Raw genomic sequence first — 16495 nt, forward strand, 5'->3', positions numbered from 1 at the left:
CCTAGTATGTGTCAAGCCCATTTGTGTTGCTTGTGTGCCAAGCTATATAAGCCAAGCTTTGTAATCACTTTGCTAATCAATGAGTAACAATTGAGTTGGTTACAACAAACTTTTTCAGTTACAACAAGTGGTATCTAGAGCCTTTCAATAGGGCCTAGCTCCAAGAACCGCAGTTTTGGAGTTGTAACCGTTTTCCACCGCCGTAACGGTTGTTCTTTTCTTTCTTCTTCGGCGAAGCATCGCCTTATCTGCAATTTCTTTCTTTTCTTCAGCTTCTTGATTCAACAATGGCAGAACAATCACACTATCTACAGCCTACAGTTCCCAAATTTGATGGATATTACGAGCATTGGTCAATGCTCATGGAGAATTTGCTTCGATCAAAGGAGTTTTGGCCGTTAATTGAGAATGGTGTTAGCATAGCACCAGCAAACGCAACTGCAGAACAAGTGCGTCTTGCAAATGAAAGCAAACTCAATGATCTCAAGGTAAAGAATTATCTCTTCCAATCCATTGATCGCACAATAATGGAGACTATACTCAATCGAGAAACTGCAAAAGATATTTGGGAAGCTATGAAGAGAAAGTATCAAGGCACAACGAAGGTGAAGAGGGCTCAGTTGCAAGCAATTAGGCGTGAATTTGAACTACTAGAGATGAAAGAAAGTGAATCTGTGGATGAGTACTTTTCAAGAACACTAACAATAGCAAATCGCATGACAGCTAGTGGTGAAACTGTGCAGCAAGTCACCATAGTGGAAAAGATACTGAGATCTTTAGCTCCAAGATTCAACTATGTTGTGTGCTCCATTGAGCAATCTACCAATGTGGTTGAACTATCAGTTGAGGAACTGCAGAGTAGCCTTTTGGTACAAGAACAAAGAATGCGTGGTCAACAAGAAAGTAGTGTTGAACAAGCACTTAAAATTTCCAATGGTGGAAGAGGTGCTGGTAATGGAAGAGGTAGAGGTCGAGGTAGAGGGAGAGGTGGCAGAGGTAGGCAAAATTTGGAGACTGTTGAATGCTTCAAATGTCATAAACTAGGTCATTATCAAAATTCTTGTCCAGATTGAGGAGACAATGTCAACTACACTGAATTCTATGAAGAAAAAGAAACCTTATTAATGGCAAGAACTGATAAAGATCATGAGATTAGAAAAGAAATTTGGTACTTAGACTCAGGCTGCAGCAACCATATGATTGGCCAAAAAGACTGGTTATATGATTTTGATTCTTCATTCAAAGATTCAGTGAAATTAGGTAATGATACCAAGATGTCTGTCATGGGAAAGGGTAATGTGAAACTTTTCATCAATGGAAAGATTCATGTAATTACCAATGTATACTATCTCCCAGGCCTCACCACAAATCTGCTAAGTGTTGGGCAACTGCAAGAAAAGAAAGTAACTGTTGTGTTCAAAGATAATATGTGCAAGGGATATCATGATGAAAATGGTTTGATATTCTCTACTCAAATGACTGCAAATAGAATGTTTCTAATTTCAGCACCAGTCATAATGCCAATGTGTATGCAACTCTCCAAACAAGAAAGAACTCAGTTGTGGCACAATAGATATGGACATTTGAGTGTGAATGGCCTGAAATTACTAACCAAACTTGATATGGTCAATGGTTTGCCTGAATTAGAAGATATGGAAGGAAGATGCACGGATTGCTTGTCAGGCAAGCAACAAAGAGAAGCAATTCCAAAGCAGGCAAAATGGAGAGCCACTGAAAAACTTCAACTGATACATTCTGATATCTGTGGACCTATACATCCAAGCTCTAATGGAGGAAAAAGGTACTTTATAACCTTTACAGATGATTATAGTAGAAAGACTTGGGTTTATTTGCTGAAATAAAAATCAGAAGCTTTTGAAAATTTCAAAAATTTTAAAGCATTAGTTGAAAATGAGAGTGGTAACAAGATACAATGCTTGAGGACTGACAGAGGAGGTGAATATACCTCCAATGCTTTTGATGAATTTTGCACCTCTCAAGGCATTAAAAGACAACTCACTGCAGCCTACACTCCACAGCAAAATGGAGTGTCTGAAAGAAAAAATAGAACACTCTTGAACATAGTTAGAAGCATGCTAGCTAGTAGAAATGTACCAAAAAGGTTTTGGCCTGAAGCAGTAAAATGGAGTACACATATTATGAATAGAAGTCCAACTGTGTCAGTCAAGAATATGACTCCTGAAGAATGTTGGAGTGGTATTAAACCATCTGTTGCACATTTCAGGGTATTTGGATGCATTGCTTTTGCTCATGTACCAGATAGTCAAAGGAAGAAATTGGATAACAAAAGCATCAAATATGTTCATTTAGGCATAATTGATGAATCAAAGGCCTACAAGCTGTACAATCTAGTTAATAAAAAGGTAATAATAAGCAGAGATGTTGTATTTGATGAATCAAAAGCATGGAATTGGGACAATAAGCTGAAAGAAAATGATGGAAATGAAGTTCTAGTTGACTCTGATGAAATCACAGCTACTATTGATGAACCTGTTGAGCCTCGGGTTACTCAAGAACCTCATGATCCTCCCTTGTCCAGCTCAGATATGGACATTGGATATGAGAGTACAGATGCAGAAGATGAAAGTTCAGATGAAAATGGTAATCAACTGGAGCCTAGAATAAGGAGACTTCCAAGTCACTTCAAAGACTTTGTGATGGGTGCAAAGATTGACAATGAGCAAGAATTGCAGAATTTGGAGAATTGCATACACATTGGCATTATGACTGGTGCTGAAATTAGAAACATTCTATTTGCAGTCATTTGAGTAGAGAATATCAAACCATTTTCATCATGTTGACTATAGCAGTAGTGAAGATCCATGCACTTATGATGAGGCTTGCAAGCATCAAGTTTGGAAAGATGCTATGGATGCTGAGATAAAAGCTATAGAAGACAATGACACTTGGGAATTGTCAGTCTTACCTGAAGGGATGAAAGCAATTGGAGTGAAATGGATTTATAAAACAAAGTATAATGAAATGGGTCAAATTGACAAACACAAGGCAAGATTAGTAGCTAAAGGCTACACTCAGAAGTATGGTATAGACTATAGTGAGGTCTTTGCACCTGTTGCCAGATGGGAAACCATTAGAACAGTGCTAGCTTTGGCTGCAAGCAAGGGATGGTGTGTCTATCAGCTAGATGTAAAGAGTGCATTCTTACATGGTGAGTTGACTGAAGACATCTATGTAGAACAACCAGCAGGCTATCTAAAGGGTGACAGTAAGCAGGTGTATAAGTTGAGAAAAGCTTTGTATGGACTTAAACAAGCCCCTAGAGCCTGGTCTAGCAAGATTGAAGCTCACTTTTTAAGTGAAAAATTTGAAAAGTGTCCTGTTGAACACACTTTGTTTGTCAAGAAGGTAGATAACAATGATGGTATTCTCATTGTTAGTATATATGTAGATGATCTAATTGTCACTGGTAACAATCTAGTTCACATCAATACCTTCAAGCAATCAATGATGAATAGATTTGCAATGTCAGATTTGGGAAAAATGAAGTACTTTTTAGGAGTGGAGGTTTGTCAAACTGATGATGGAATTTTCATCCATCAGATGAAATATGCTTCTGAGATACTAAGCAAGTTTGGCATGGAGAACTGTAATGCAGTAAGTAGTCCAATTGTGCCTGGTTGCAAGTTGGTGAAAAATGAAACAGGAAAAGCAAGTGATGAGAAAAGATACAAGCAGATAGTTGGTAGCCTGATGTATTTGCTAGCAACAAGACCTGATTTGGCCTTCTTAGTGTGCCTTGTAGCTAGATTTATGGATAGACCAACAGAGATTCATGAAGCTGCATTGAAAAGAATCTTGAGATATGTTAAAGGGACAGCTGGTTATGGAGTGTTATACAAGAAAACTAGTGATGAACTGCAGTTAAGTGCTTGGACTGACTCAGACTATGCTGGAGATCTAGATGATAGGAAGAGTACATCTGGATATTTGTTTATGCTTGGAAGTGGTGCCATTTCTTGGTCTTCAAGAAAGCAACCTATAGTAACTCTGTCTACTACTGAAGCAGAATTTGTTGCAGCAGCCTCCTGCTCATGTCAGTGTGTTTGGCTTGGTAATGTGTTGAAGCATCTAAGGATAAGTCAGAAGAATACAATCATCATCAACTGTGATAACAGTTCTTCAATCAAGCTTTCAAAAAACCCTATTTTACATGGCAGATGTAAACATATTGATGTCAGATTTCACTTCCTTAGAGATCTTGCAAAGGATGGCATCATTGAGCTGGTTCACTGTAGAACTCAAGACCAGCTAGCTGACATTATGACAAAACCATTGAAGCTTGATACATTCTGTGACCTTAGAAGCAAAATGGGAATGGCAGATTTTGTATGCTTAACCTGATGTTTAGTATTTTGTGTATAAACTGATTCTTAGTATTTGTGTTTGTAGAAATCAGTTTAAGGGAGGGTATGTTGATAGTTGTATATGTGACTTTGGGCTTAGCTTGCATTGGGCCTAGTATGTGTCAAGCCCATTTGTGTTGCTTGTGTGCCAAGCTATATAAGCCAAGCTTTGTAATCACTTTGCTAATCAATGAGTAACAATTGAGTTGGTTACAACAAACTTTTTCAGTTACAACATATATATATATATATATATATATATATATAGATAAAAATTTGGGATGTTATAATATATGTATAATATGGGGGACTAGGCCAAAATTCATAAGAAAAAGAAAGGAAAAGTTGAACAGTTACATAAAAGGAAAAGAAAAAAAGTCAAGGCGATCATGAAAGAACTCCGTTCTAACAAAGCTAGGGACCGAGTTCCACCACACCACTCTGTCAGTAGAATAACCACGATTAGCCATCTTCACGGCAAAAGTGTTTCCCTGTCTGTAGATGTGCAAGTGAAGGAGAGCGAGAGTAAATGTCATACTTCTTCTTCTTCTTCTTGCTACACAGGTTCATCATTTTGATGTATAGTAATGGCCTGATCCCGACCTGCATCATCATCACTAGAGGTGTGCCTTGATATGTCCACCTGGTTATGCTGAACCATCTCTGATTCTAGGACTGTTATTTTCGTTGACACATACATTTTCGAAGTTTGGCCTTTATCTGCTCCCATCTTTTCTTTTTCCTCAAATTTCTCAATCGAGTGCAATTTACGGCAATTCGCAATTGCATGCCCAATGGAAAAACAATTATTCGCGTAACCTTCACTTTCGATCATAATTTTGTTGTAAATTCTCTTCGACAGATCAATGTCGACTAACACCCTAGCATAGTGCCCAAAAGCTCTTTTCTTTTGGTTGGTTCATCCAGAATCAAGGGAGTTCCTAATGGCCAAGCTTTACACTTATCCTCAACGTTAGAAAATTAAAACTCAACCAAGTGCCACAGTCCGAAGTCATTCCATACTATACGCAGGTCAAGGACTTAGCGAGGAGATCCTTAGAAGTCGAGGGTTTTCAACCTTTGGTCATAATAAGTCTTCCATGGTCATGATTAATCACGAGTGGCTCTTTAGCCTTCACATTAGTCTTCACATGACACTAGATAATGTGTCAATAACTTCACAAAATAATAAAAGCTAGACAAAATATCAAATTAATATAGAGAAATACATAATCGACTCAATAAATCAAAAATTTCAATTTATTTAAAATGACTCTAAATTAAACACTAAACTAATAAAATTCAATTAGATCTAATGGTTGCGATTAAACAATAATATTATATAAATATCTTGAGACCAAGCAGAAATATTTTAATGTTTTCCACTTTTCTTATAAATATCAAACCCTACTCGCGTTTCTCATAAACAATTTCTTTTCTCTCTCCTCCCCCTTTAGCCGCCGCGGGCATATTCCCTTCCCTACCTTTCATCAATTTATTTTCATTTCTTCCCCAGTCAAGCATGAATTCAAGGGAGCTAAGTCAGAATCTTCATAGATTGACAAGAACAAGGCGTCAAAGGTAGTAAAAATCCTGACTTTTTGTTTCTTAAGCTTGGCAAGAAATTCTTGAGATTTAGGAGTTGATTTTCTTGAATTTTGTGCTTATTTCCTTCATTAATGTTGTTGTGTGAGTTGTTATGATTATGTATTTGAAGAAAAAAAATCATTTTGAGTTTTTTAAAATTTTTGTGATTTTGGAAAAATTGAGAATGTTATTTTTAATTGATGCATAGCATTTGAATGAGCAGATCTATAGATTTATCGATTTAAAGTTTTGAAGAAAAAAATAATTAATTCCGGTGTGACTTTTAGATTTATCGATTTAAAAATTTGATGTAAGATATGTTCACTGTGTTTCTGAAAAATCTTTTGAAACATTCAATGATAAAGACTTGAAACAACTATTTGGCTTCTTGAGTACGATAACTAGGGAAATAGTTATGAAAGATGCGAATGACAAATCTAGATGTTTTGGTTTTTTTGAATTTTTAGAGTGCACATTAAGTTGTTATTTCAGTTGAGAAGTTAAATGGGTAACTAATATCAATGATGACAACATATTATTTGTGGGGGGAGTACTCAAAGGAAAGTAGAAAGAGAGCATGAGTTGAAAGCTAAATTTTAGCATGAAAGAGTTAGCAGATGAGAGAAATTACAAGGAGATAATTTTTACTTGAAAAAATCTTGATGACGATTTTAGTGATGAAAGGGAGATAATTTATACTTCAAATTTTCATCACTAAAATCATCTTCAAGATTTTTCAAGTATTAATTAGCTTCTTGTGGTTTCTCACATCTGCTAACTCTTTCATGCTAAAATTTAGCTTTCAACTCACGCTCTCTTTCTACTTTGCTTTGAGTACTTCCCACACAAATAAAACATCGTTATCATTGATACTATTGACCCATTTAACTTCCCAACTGCAAGAACAACTTAATCTTGACTCTAAAAATTAAAAAAACTAAAACATCTGGATTTGCCATTCGCATCTTTCATAACTGTTTCCCTAGTTATCGTACCAAAGGGGACAAATAGTTGTTTCAAGTCTTCATCATTCAATGTTTCAAAAAGATTTTTCACAAACACATTGGTGAACATGTCATTCAATTATGTTGCATGGTATAGTGTAAGATGATCCACACGGGATATAGATCATCTTAAACAAAACCAACATAATTGAATGACATGTTCACATTGTGTTTCCCACAAATTTCACGATCAAAATTAATTACTCTTAAACGGTGATAAAAATTTCATACTTAATAATAACAAAATAAAAAAAGTAGTATTTGCTGTTGTATAATGTACTATATCCAAATGATAACAAAGAAAACAGAAAAAAACTGTTTTAAGAAGAACTCCGTATCAGATTCAGACCATCTTTAGTTTTAGAAAAGGGAAAACAAAAACAAAAAAAACAATCTTAAAACATGTTATATCTTGTGAGCTTATTTTCATTAAAAAAATCACAACCACAAATCAATCCATGTATGTAATGAAATTTAAAAATCGACCAAAATAAACATAAAAAAATCGATCGACCAAAATAAACATACTTAGAGTGTGTCAATGTACTCTACTTTGTATAAAAATAAAAGTTCTTAAAAATAAAAACTAATCATCACAAATTCACAATGAAACTAAATAAAAACAAGAAGTTCATATGAAACAAGCGTACACTTGTTTCATATTACACATCTATGAACAATTGCCAGCAATTACACATCATAAAGTCATCAACATATACTCCCTTCAAATCTATATATATTATCAACATTAATAATTAAGAAAAGCAATGGCCAATTAAGATTTCCTTCACCCTAACTAGCCCAAAACCAATTGACCAAGAAAAATTCTTATAGGAAAACTTTAGTTATATAACCATAGCTAATAAAAAATCCAAAATACAATTATATACAATTATATATATATATGTGTGTGTGTGTGTGTGTTTTTTTTTTCAAATAAGAATGATTCATTGATCAAAACTAACTTCACTTGCAACCATTTGAACCAAACCCAATCTTACCACCACCAACATCATAAACAACCTTTAGTGTTCTTTGTTGCACATTCCCAAAGATAGTAATATCACTATCATCTTCATTCGCCGCCGCAAACGCCAAACAAACTTGATTCAAACTTTCCGCGTAAAGTATCCCTAGCGCGGCTAGTTCCACCGCTACACCACCGCGAAAGAAAAATCTAATCTTTGGAATAGAAATCATTTCGTTGCCGCTAAAATCATAGCATGTGTCCAAAATTGAAAACGATGAAGCAATTGGATACTTCGTCATTCCTTTCTGGAAGGAATCACGAAGGCTGTCATAGACAGTCAATGGCAGTCGTGTAATGACGGTGCCGGAGTCAATGATAGCTCCACCAAAGGAGAAAGTAGATGATGAGATTGGAAGTTGGGTCCCACCAACACTTATTCCAATAATGTCAAGGCCGTAGAAGGAACTGTTATTAGAAACATTAGAGAAGGGGGTGTATTTAACATCACTATCATTGGCAGCACCAAATGTAAGGTAACCGGTGTCGCTGGAAGTGGAAGGAAGACAATAAGAGAATGTTTTGTTGTATAATTGAGATGTTTGTTCGATGAAAGAGATTGGATGACGACCAAGGCCTAAGAGACCCGCAGAGCCGTTGAATAGACCTTGATTGTTTTGTCCGCAGCCGAATAAAAAATTATCAATGGCGTCCGTTTGAGCTATGGTTAGTCGTTCTTGGCTAATATATCCTTCAGAAAATGATTCATCGGCATATTGGATCTTATATATACATGCGTTTGTTAATCTAGCACAACGTGGATCCCTTCCTGCAATAATCACAACTCAAAACAAGTAACTAAATATTTTTAGAAAAAATTTCCAAGTGATTGAAGTTTTTAATTAACCCGTCTTTTTTTTATATTTATTATGAGACAAAATTTAAGATGAAGGCATAGTTCCGAATTATAAAATATAAGTGCTACACCGTTGACCAATATATTTAAAATTATCAAAAATTCTAATGATTATCAATAATAATTTTTAAAAGTAAAAAATAACAATTTTTCTTATTTTTATGGCAAAAAATGACATTATTAACGTCAATTCAATATGAGTTATATATACCTGTAGCAGCATAGATCTGAGTGCAATCTGAAGATGTACAAGTGATATTGCTATAAGATGTAGACATTGATGGATCAAAAATATCATCTTGCTGATTGTAACAAGAAAGAGAACAAGGTTGACACTGAGTCCAAGTAAGATCACTACCAGTATCAAAAACAAGTGACAAATTCCTTATAGGAGTACCAAATCCAACGGTAACAAAATAGTTTGCTGATCCAATAAGGCTGCCAGATTTAACTGTTAGGTTAGCTGAAGAAGCTAATTTTTGATCAATTTTGTTATTTTTGGATGACAATAATAATTTTGAGTGAATATAATTCACCCTTTCTTTGTCAAGATCAAGAATATTACTTTGTGTTGGAAGAATTCTTGATTTGCTATTATTGTTGTTCAATAAGGAACATGGTCCATGTTTGTGTACCACATCTAATGATGCTTTTCTCTTTGGACCTGAATTCAACAATGAAACTTGGTGTCATTTTTGTTTTTTAATTGAAAGTAGTGTCAAATTGAATAATAAAAATCTCTTCTTCAAGTTAATATCATATAAAAAAACAATATTGCATAATCAAAGGTATAAAATATTACTATAAAGGGTTGACTAAATATTTTGCCGCTAATATAAAAGTATTGTAAATAATAATATTAGATTAATGGGTCGGGATTGATTAAAAAAAATTATGGGCCGAATACGAGTGTTTTGTAAAGTCTGTGTCAGAATTGTTACTACTAAAAATCGAATACGAGTTCTTTCGAACGATTCGTCCTATAGAGATTTATTAACCACTTGAGCCCAACATCTTGATCAATTCTTAGAAAGAATTAGATTTACTTTTAATTTGTAGTATGTGGCCTGTTATAAGCAAGTTCATTAGGTCTAAATTTTCTCCATTTAAATAGAATAGCTATCTTCTTTCAACAAAAATAAAAAAGAAGAGAATAGCTATCATATTTGTAAATACATTATTGAAATTTACAGGCATGCATGTGAAATTAAATTAACCTTTAGCAAAAGTGCTGCATCAATGGCAATGCTCTTCTCTAAAGAGCAAAAGAAAAAGAGAACTACAAGTGAAACTAAGAAGAAATGAGACATTTCAAAATTATGGTTTGAGGTCCAATATATAACTTGGTCTTTATAGACCAAATATTATTATGGAACAAATGATCAATTTCACACGTTACCCATTATATAACTAACGAGACTATTTCATTAAACTTGATGATGATTTATTATTCTCTTTAGCAAATTGGAAATAATTTTTGACAAATTTGACTTTATACAAAAAACATCCTATTGTACATTTTTATCATTCCTAGATGTAGACCGGGACATTGTGCAATAATTTATTTATTTTTTCATGATAAAAAATGAAAAAGAAAAAAAATGAAATTATATACACAAATAAACGAATATTACATTCACAACTTGCTCCATAAGGAATCAAATTACTAACTTACGGTGTGTTTGTTTGAAGATAAACAAAATCATATTTTTGTTGAAATGATAATTCCGATGGATAAATTATATAATATTATTACCACCATTTCCACTCATCTGTTTGGTAAGTATTTTTGTTTTACAGTTTTTTGGTAAGTATTTATTTTTTTTAGAAATGTTTTAAAATTTATTTTAATTTAAAACTTAAGAAAATATAAATAAATAATGGTTGCGGGAATTATAGTTATACATAATTGTGCCCATAATAAAAAAACTGTGATACATAATTGAAAGCTTTTGATACATTGGATCCTAAATTAGATGACATCTTCTTAGAGGTGACTTTTAACAAGACATTAGGTCTGGTTATATATTTTATTTGTTTTTTGACATAAGTATTTTTGTCAAACAGTTTATAGCGGATAGATTCATTCACTTTAAATTTAATTTGGAGAATTATAGATCCATTTTAAATTCAAATTTAAGTCTCTATATATTGACTCTTACCGCTACCAAATAAATTGTATATGAATTTTTGGGAATAAAATAAAATAACAGGACAAATATTGGACTCTCTTACAATCTTTCCTCTTTACCAACACCGAGTTCTACATTAACTACGAAAGACCAAACCTTAGAGAAAGGAAAATATATATAAAAAAAAGGGATGATTAATCAATCCTATTCTCAATACTTCAAAAAAAAAAAAAAAATAGCATGTCATGAGATGGATGATGGCACCTATTTATTAAGGGCATCTATCATGAATCAGTTAATTCCAAATGGTGTTCTCTACTTTATTCATCACTAGGCATAGCCTTATATAGAGTTACAAGTCATTTGGTCAATTACACATAAGCGCACAAACACACTAAATGTACTACCTTGCGCGCCACGCTACTGCAAGCAAGGCTTGCACTGCCTACATACACAGACACATGCTCACAGGCGCGCCATGAGCCTAACACAACACTAACATACACTCTCCTATTGTATGATTTGATTGAGATTGCATTTCTTTGACTCTATTGTAAACTTTTTTAGTCTACCTCAGTACGTCTTGTGCTGGGGAGGCTGCTTGTGTTAATATATTCCATTTTGGCTTCTTCAAAAAAAAAAAATACACTCCCCTAAACTGAACACATGCGATTAGTTTACACAATTATGACATACAACATTCATTCTAGGCTAAGAACATCACAAACACCTAGCTTATTTCTGAGATTGCAGAAAGTTTCAAGCTTAGAGGCTTGGTCATGATATCAACAATTTGCTCTAATATGTGCTGCAGTGGTTGAGTTCTACCACTCCTTCCTTTGTCAAGTCTCTTAGAAAATGGTATCTCACATCTATGTGTTTGCACCTGCCGTGCATCACTGGATTCTTTGATAGTTTTATTGATGAGCTATTGTCACACTTTATGACTGTGCATCTCTGAGTTTGGCCAAGTTCCTCAAGAATTCTTCTTAACCATATACCTTGGCGGGCACATGAAGCAGCTGCTACAAACTCTGCTTCAGTAGTAGATAAGGTAACAATGGCTTGTTTCTTTGATGACCATGAAATGGCACTTGAGCCAAGCATAAAAGCATACCTAGAATTAGATTTTCTATCATCCAAACCTGCATAGTCACTATCAGACCATCCCACCAGTTTCATATCTTCATTTATTTTTTACCAAATACCAAGATCCAAAGTGCCTTTGTGATATCTCATTATTCTTTTGATTGCAGCCAAGTGAACCTTTGTTAGTCTCTCCATATATCTTGCAACTAAACATACGGAGAAAGTCAAATCAAGCCTAATAGCAAACAAATACATCAAACATCCTGTCATTTGTCTGTAGTTGGTAGCATCAACAAATTTTCCATTTTCATCTCTAATTAGCTTGTTTCCAGGAACCATAGGACTACACACCTTGTTGCACTGATCCATTTTAAATCTCATAAGAAGTTGATCATTTACATATTTCTATTGATAAATGAAAATTCCACCATTGAATTGTTTTACTTCTACCCCAAGGAAGAACCTCATTTTGCTTAGATCTGTCATAGAGAACTTGCTTTTCATAGACCTTTTAAAATCTTCAAACATACTCTCATTGCTGTCAGTAAAAATTAAGCCATCCACACAAACTTACAATTAGCATATTCTTTTCATTATCTTTTTTCACAAACAATGTATGTTCCTGAGAACACTTTTCAAATTTCTCTTGATTGAAGTAAGATTCTATCTTACTGTACCATGCCCTTAGGGCTTGCTTAAGCCCATATAATGCTTTCTTTAGCTTATACACCTTTCCCTCTTCCTTGTTGTAACCAGCTGGTTGATCAACATACACATTTTCAGCTAAGTCTCCATGTAAGAAAGCACTTTTCGCATATAACTGGTACACATTCCAACCTTGTGAAGCTGCAATTACAAGAATAGTTCTGATTGTGTCTCATCTGGCCATTGGTGCAAATACTTCATTGAAGTCAATGCCATGTTGTTGAGTGTATCCTTTAGCTACTAATCTAGCTTTGTATTTTTCAACTTTGCCCTGCTCATTATATTTGGTTTTATACACCCATTTCACACCTATTTTCTTCATGCCTTGAGGAAAATCTGTCAATTCCCATGTTCTATTATTTTCAATAGATTCAATCTCTTGATCCATTGCTTCTCTCCATACAGCCAGCTTCACTACTTCTTCGAAGCAAGTTGGATCTTCACTATTGCAAAATACTGCTAGATTTTGCAATTGTTCTTGCTCTTGTAGTTCTGAATCAGTAACAAAATCCATCATCCAACCTGGTGGCTTTCTAGCTCTTGGCCCTAAAGCATTCTTAGTGTTTTCATCATCATCATCATCATCATCATTTTCACTAGTAGTATCCATGTCACTTTCACTTTGAACTGCTGGTTCAGTAATGACAGGATCTTCTGCAACTGGTTCAACTTGAACTGTATCATCATCATTGTCATCTATCATCTGAATTTCTTGCCTCTCACCCTTCTCATTCCAATTCCAACTTTGTTTTTCATTAAACACAACATCTCTACTTATGATTATCTTTTTATGAATAGAGTTATAGAGCTTGTATGCTTTTGATTCTTCACCGACTCCTAAGTGAATGCATTTGATGCTTTTAGGGTCTAGTTTCTTTCTTTGTGCATCAGGAACATGTGCATATGCTATGCAACCAAACACTTTGAATTGAGCTACTAAAGGCTTCATTTCACTCCATGCTTCTTTTGGTGTTTTGTCTTTCACAGACAATGTTGGACTTCTATTAATGACATAGGCGGCCCAAACTACAGCTTCTGGCGAAAATCTCTTTGGCACTTTCATTCCAGCCATCATACTTCTGACTACATTCATCAAAGTTTTGTTCTTTCTTTTTGAAACTCTATTCTGTTGAGTATGTTGCAGTTAATTGTCTCTTGATTCCATGTTCACTACAAAAGTTATTAAACAGATTTGATGTGAATTCTCCACCCCTATCAGTTCTTAGGCACTTAATTTGATGATTAGACTCCTTTTCTACCATTGCTTTGAATCTTTTGAACACTTCAAATGCATTGGATTTATCTTTCAAAGGATAGGTCTATGTCTTTCTGCTATAGTCATTTGTGAATGTAATGAAGTATCTACAGACTCCATTAGATGTTGGATTGATACGTCCACAAATATCAGAATGGATAAATTTCAATTTACATGATGCTCTCCATGTGTAGTTTTTGGAATAGAATTCCTCTAATACTTGCTTGTCACACAATCATGACATAATTCTATTGTATCTTTTAACATTGGCAGGCCTTTAACCATCGAGGAGTATTTGCTGCAGTTAATTGTCTCTTGATTCCATGTTCACTGCAAAAGTCATTAAACAGATTTGATGTGAATTCTCCACCCCTATCAGTTCCTAGGCACTTAAATTAATGATTAGACTCCTTTTCTACCATTGCTTTGAATATTTTGAACACTTCAAATACATTGGATTTATCTTTCAAAGGTTAGGTTCATGTTTTTCTGCTATAGTCATCTGTGAATGTAATGAAGTATCTACAGACTCCATTAGATGTTGGATTAATAGGTCCACATATATCAGAATGGATAAATTCCAATTTACTTGATGCTCTCCATGATGTAGTTTTTGGAATAGAATTCCTCTAATGCTTGCTTGTCACACAATCATGACACAATTCTATTGTATCTTTCAACATTGGCAGGCCGTTAACCATTGATCCTTTTATAAGTGTGTTCAATCCATTGGCGCTGAGGTGGCCATATCTACAGTGCCAGATATGTTCTACATTTTCATGACTCATAGCAAGACACTGAGGCATTATGACAGGGGGCAAGTAACACATACGTTCTGTTAACTTTCATAGGAGTAGAGATGATTAACCTTTTTTCTTCATGAAAAATCTTACATGTATCTTTGCTAAATACTATAGTAAGATTTTTTTGTTGTAATTGTCCTATGCTGAGCAAGTTATTCTTAAAATTTGGAAGATAATACACATCAGTAATCACGCTTAATTTACCTTCCAAATGTAGCTTTAGATTGCCCTTTCCCATGACAGACATGACTAAATTATCACCAAGTTTCACAGTCTCTCTGAAGCTTTGATCAAAGTCAAATAGCCATTCTTTGTTGCATATCATATGATTACTGCAACCTGAATCTAAGAACCAAACTTGATCACGTGTTTGATTGGTTGAAAGTTCTCGTGCCATCATTAACATTTCCCTATGCTCATCAAACTCAACAAAATTAGCATTTTCCTCCCAATTAGGACAATCACTTTGATAGTGTCCAAGTTTGTGACACTTGTAATATTCAACAAATTCCTTTGAGTTGGAGTTTGATCTACCTCTTCCACGCCATCTGGAAGCACGACCTCTCCCTCTGGAATTGCCTCCATTGTTGTTACCCCTACCAAGATTTGACATCTTGAGAGCCTGCTCCTCTTCCTTAATCTTGTGCATTTTCATTCTTCCTTCATGCACAAGTAAGCTACTATGTAGCTCATCTATGGTCATAGCAGTAATGTCCTTTGACTCCTCTATATAACAGATGACATAATCAAATCTTTGAGTCATAGATATTGTCATCTTCTCTACCATCGTAGCCTGAGTCAAGCTTTCACCCTGTGCAGTCATTTTATTTGCTATTGCAAGAGTTCTTTTGAAAAAATCATCAACAGATTCACCTTCTTGCATTGACAATAGTTCAAATGCACGCCTCAAAGATTGTAATTGAGCACATTTAACTCTTGTAGAACCTTGATACTTTTGCCTCATAGATTCCCAGACACTTCTTGAAGTGCTTCTATCAAGTATTGTTTCAAGAATTGAACGATCGATCGATTGAAACAAGTAATTCTTTACCTTGAGATCTTTCAATCTACTTTACTCTGCAACACGTGTTTGTTCTTGTGTTGGATTTCCAAGAGCAACAACAACACCATTCTCGATCAAGCCCCAATATTCTTTTGATCGCAAGAGATTCTCCATAAGTTCTGCCCAATGATCATAGAAGCCTTCAAATTTGGGAATAGATTGCGGAAAGAATGCATTATTTTCCGCCATGGAAGAGTTTTCACCAAGCTTGATGAAGATGAGAAAGAAAACGGTTGCACCGTTGTAACTGTCTAACTGAATTGTTTTTCTATTTTGAGAGTTGGATCTTTAGGTCTCGTGATACCAATTGTTAATTCCAAATGGTGTTCTTTACTTTATTCATCACTAGGCATAGCCTTATATAGAGTTACAAGCCATATGGTCAATTACACATAAGCGCGCACACACACACACACACTAAATGTACTACCTTGCGCGCCACGCTACTACAAGCAAGGCTTGCACTGCCTACATACACAGACACATGCTCACGGGCGCGCCATGAGCCTAACACAACACTAACAGAAACAAACTATATTTGATGTTTCTCGTATGTGTGAGGGATAGCACTAATTTGTGAAGCTAGCGT

General features: G+C 34.8%; 1 protein-coding gene across 1 annotated transcript; it reads right to left on the reverse strand.

Moving 5' to 3' along the window:
• Window positions 1–14817: 14817 nt before the first annotated feature.
• LOC123915230 lies at window positions 14818–16095 on the reverse strand. Its single transcript, XM_045966372.1, has 2 exons — window positions 15920–16095; window positions 14818–15835 (listed from the first exon to the last, which is right to left on the reverse strand). The coding sequence occupies exons 1-2, from the start codon at window positions 16093–16095 to the stop codon at window positions 14818–14820; spliced, it is 1194 nt and encodes a 397-aa protein (XP_045822328.1).
• Between the last annotated feature and the right edge of the window lie 400 nt (window positions 16096–16495).

Source organism: Trifolium pratense, linkage group LG3, assembly GCF_020283565.1.
Source record: "Trifolium pratense cultivar HEN17-A07 linkage group LG3, ARS_RC_1.1, whole genome shotgun sequence".
Taxonomy (NCBI): Eukaryota; Viridiplantae; Streptophyta; class Magnoliopsida; order Fabales; family Fabaceae; genus Trifolium; species Trifolium pratense.

Coding starts and splice junctions, on each gene's coding strand:
- LOC123915230 (XM_045966372.1), bottom strand. CDS start 16,095: ATGGCGGAAAATAATGCATTCTTTCCGCAATCTATTCCCAAATTTGAA. Junction 15,836..15,919: donor GAACAAACACGTGTTGCAGA/GTAAAGTAGATT, acceptor AATACTTGATAG/AAGCACTTCAAGAAGTGTCT.